General features: G+C 34.1%; 1 protein-coding gene across 2 annotated transcripts; it reads left to right on the plus strand.

The window, feature by feature from the left end:
• Positions 1–411: 411 nt before the first annotated feature.
• LOC7479537 (uncharacterized) lies at positions 412–1,621 on the plus strand. 2 transcript variants are annotated; one of them, XM_024604794.2, is made up of 3 exons: positions 412–745; positions 832–1,022; positions 1,106–1,621. In XM_024604794.2, the coding sequence occupies exons 1-3, from the start codon at positions 587–589 to the stop codon at positions 1,404–1,406; spliced, it is 651 nt and encodes a 216-aa protein (XP_024460562.1). In that variant the 5' UTR covers positions 412–586; the 3' UTR covers positions 1,407–1,621. The 2 variants fall into 2 exon arrangements, with proteins under 2 accessions (XP_024460562.1, XP_024460563.1); XM_024604795.2 differs by having other exon boundaries at positions 420–745; positions 832–1,001.
• The last annotated feature ends 2,236 nt before the right edge of the window (positions 1,622–3,857 follow it).

The raw sequence follows: 3,857 nt of genomic DNA on the forward strand, positions 1-3,857 counted from the left end.
TTTATCTCGGGTGGCAAGGTGCAGAGAGAAGTGACAAAGGGGTGATATGAATGATTCAAACCACTCACAATATAAGCAATTAAATCGTCGTCATCATCATCATCAATGGTCTTACCAACGGCTCCTAGTTGTGCTGCTAGTTGCTTTGCCGAATCAAGGTAAGCCGCACACTTCACGGAACCTTGATTCAAAGTTCGGAGGAACCGCTTCAAGTGGTATCGGAGTGATTAGGACTGTTTAGGATTGTAGGTGTGCAGAGTTTTGAAAAGTTTTAGTTTTTTTTTAAATTTTTTAAATTATTTTAGTATATTAATAATAAAAATAAATTTAAAAAATAAAAATATTATTTTAATACAACATAAAAAATACTTTAAAAACAATTTCTACCATTTTACTGAGTTACCACTGTTTTCTCTTTGTTTTATTTGATTCAAACCAGGTTTTCCATATTGCCCGTTTCTTTTACTTGGGATACGAGTCTTTATATTTGCTTCTTCTTCCTTATTTCAGGCAGCTTGGAAAAGGCAGACATACTACAAGTCTGTTTTTTCTCCGAGGGAAATTTAGTTCTTGGGGTGGTTTAGCAATGGCCGGTGTGTTGCCTGGTGTTGAATGTGCTCGAAGGAGGAGGTTCCATCGAAGTGGAGATTCACTAGGAGCCCCAGCACATGGCTGGACAAGAAGGCCATCTTTTTGTTTGTACACAAGCAGCCATGAAAATCATCATGGTTCAATCTCTTCCCTGGTATCTTACTCTCTATCTACAGATCTTTTCCTTTCCTTTCTTATGTTTTTGGTAACTGTTGCTGAGATTTTTTTTTTCCTTCATAGAATTGGATTGAGAAGCAAAAGCAAAGAAGCATATTAAATCAGGCATACGAGGATGAGAAGCTGGGAGGAGTGGCAAAAGAAGCAAAGGAAAGATTAGATGAGAGGCTAAGAATGCAAAAGAAGAAACCAGAAATCACAAGGAAAACAATGGCTTCAGCACAATTCATATGGTCCTTGCTAATATGCACACAGTGGCCAAATCAAATTTAGTACTTGGATCAGCTTTCATGCTTACGTACTATGTTCTAATTTTATTTTATTTTTCTGAATCCAGGCACAAAAGCACAGGAAATCTAAGAGGTGTGGATGGCAGATCAATGGTACCAGGGGAATTGCAAATGGAGGTGTATGGTCCAAAGAGGAGTGGGTCTAAGAGATACAAGTGGGCCAAATTGAGCTGGAAAGCTGCTGACCAAGACGAGTGCACCATCTGCCTTGATCGGTTCAAGTCTGGTGAGACCTTGGTGCACCTTCCTTGTGCACATAGGTACCACCCCAAGTGTTTGGTGCCATGGCTAGAAAACAATGGCCAATGCCCTTGTTGCAGAATGGAAATACATGTTGAACTTTCCTAGAAGCATTGCTCTCTCTCTCTCTCTCTCTGTGTTTTTTTTTTTTAGGGTTTTGAGAGCAACTTTGTTTGCTTTAATAGAGTAATTTGGGGTGTGCCAAGACATGTAATGCTTGGCTTCTCTGGGTGTTTGTAATTTCCAGTTTTCCATATTAGCAACAGAGATTTTGGGAAATTAAGTCTATTGACAAAGTACTATACAAATGATTTCTTTTTTAATATGCGGCAGCTCAAAGGTTGTATAATTTAAAATCACGGTGGCTTATTTTTTCAAGCTTTTGTAGATTTTTTTTTCTTTCAAACCTAAAGTAAAAGATTCACAATGATATTGTTTTTTAAAATATATTTTGTTTAAAAATATATTAAAATATATATATTTTTAAAAAATTATTTTTAATATCAGGATATCAAAACAATCTAAAAATATAAAATAAAATTAATTTGAGGTATAAAAATATTCAAAAATTCATTAAACAGTGGGTGCACCGTTTCCCCCAAACACATACTTAATCAGTGCCTATATTTTTTTAACACAATCTCACTTTGAAGATTTTCTGATTCGCTATCCTACACCACAATCTCATTTTGCTATAATTATTATTTTAAAAATATTTAGTTAATGAACTTGCATTATAATTTTATTAAAAATCTTAATTATGAAAAAACTAGAAATTTAATTTTTTTTGAATTACTTTTTCAATTATCAACCACAAAAATTACCACAACGTGAAGCATCCTTACAATATCAAAATATTAAAACACAAAAACTTAATGAAAAACCAAAATTCTTTTTCCTTGAGCATTTTGGCTTCCTGATAAGGATCCCGGGGTGTTAATTTGCAAGAAAGTGAAGGGCATTGCAAACTTTTTATTATTATTATTAATATGGATGTTCGAGCTAGTTTATGCGTACCTCAATTAATTCCACAGACCTTGAAGTTAATGACCATGTAAATCTCCAATGGCCCTAAAGTTTGTGAGACTCGAACTGGCGACCTCTATAAAATAAATCTAGGGTCTAACTAGTTGAGATATACCCATCAAAATTAGAACATTGCAAACTTGCTCAGTCATGTATGAGCCATCAATATTAATATTTTTTTGGTCTTCACAATAAAATGTATTTTCAGATTAATTTTCACGAATTGAAAATAAATGATCAATATTACTAGCTCATTAATGTGTAATGCATTGTAAGAAAAGAAGCCAATGAAAAGTTTTTTTCTATAAAATTAGAAAAGCATAGATCTACAGAATTGTGATTTAAATGTGTAATGCATTGTACAGAGGAATTGCAAGCATGCTTGGTGCTTGGCCATTTTTTTTAAAAAAAAAAATTAGGGTGAATTTGCAACTTGATAATTTCAAGGCCTAGTAGAGGTCGAAGCTTGAATGGACAGCCTAGCTACTTTTTGTCCTGATGAGATCAGTGGTCAATGCTGAGGAAAAAGAAAAACTGGTAAAATTTTAATTGATTTTCTAGCAGCAAGTGATTCTCATTGCTCCAAAGATCACTGTCTTTCCATTCTTTTGTCGCACAACTTGATATTCAGTTCCAAATAATGCACCTCTTCTGTCTATAAAATGGGCCATAAAACATGGAATTGCAGCATGGGAATGATGATACACCTCTCCTTTTTACCTCATTAAAAAGAAGGCAACCATGTGTGGGCTATACAAAACTTGAAAAACCATGCTTAAATGATTGTTGCCGTGAAAATACGAGGCGCAAGTGTTGCAAAGCTATTTGAGGTGGGACTGCTTTTCGTTCAAATTTGAATATGTTAATGTTCGTTGCAAAACACTGAAATTTGCTGACTTCTTTAGATTAAGGGCAACAACTTCTTATTTTTTCTGGTGTGGTGAAAGAGAGATGAAAAAACAATTAAATGGCTAAACATGCGGGAGACTCTGACATGGTATATTATTTCTTAAAGCCATTGAGAGCTTTATAAACAGGCAAAGCTAAGTTTTTTGATGAATGAAAGTCATGTAAAATAAACAATATTGTGAGAGAGGAAAATAAAAGCCAGTTAAAAAGCACAGCCAACGGATGCAACTGCGATTTGTTGATTTAATGCAATGTTAGTCACCGAATGCTGCTACCATAAATGCATTCGACGCCTAACTTTGAAATTTGAGAGAAAGGCTTGGATGCTCAGCCTATTTTAGCTGCATCTCCTGCTATTTTATGTAGAACCCAGAAAGAAGAGAAAGTAATCCATAATGAGTGAAGAAATATACTTTGTGAGGTATTTGTGAGAGAGAGTTTATAAAGTGTTTATTCATTGTTAATTGTTTTTCTATTAACAAAAAGTGGTTTTAATTCCCACACTTCTCATAGAAATCCCATTAAGCTTGCACATGAACGTAATTTAAATTCTATGTATCTCATTTCTCATTTTACTTTGTTTTTATTAGCTATGTATTGTAGATTTTGTATGTCTGTGATTCT

This window comes from Populus trichocarpa, chromosome 6, assembly GCF_000002775.5.
Source record: "Populus trichocarpa isolate Nisqually-1 chromosome 6, P.trichocarpa_v4.1, whole genome shotgun sequence".
Classification (NCBI taxonomy): Eukaryota; Viridiplantae; Streptophyta; class Magnoliopsida; order Malpighiales; family Salicaceae; genus Populus; species Populus trichocarpa.

Coding starts and splice junctions, on each gene's coding strand:
- LOC7479537 (XM_024604794.2), top strand. CDS start 587: ATGGCCGGTGTGTTGCCTGGTGTTGAATGTGCTCGAAGGAGGAGGTTC. Junction 746..831: donor ATGGTTCAATCTCTTCCCTG/GTATCTTACTCT, acceptor TTTCCTTCATAG/AATTGGATTGAGAAGCAAAA. Junction 1,023..1,105: donor TCCTTGCTAATATGCACACA/GTGGCCAAATCA, acceptor TTCTGAATCCAG/GCACAAAAGCACAGGAAATC.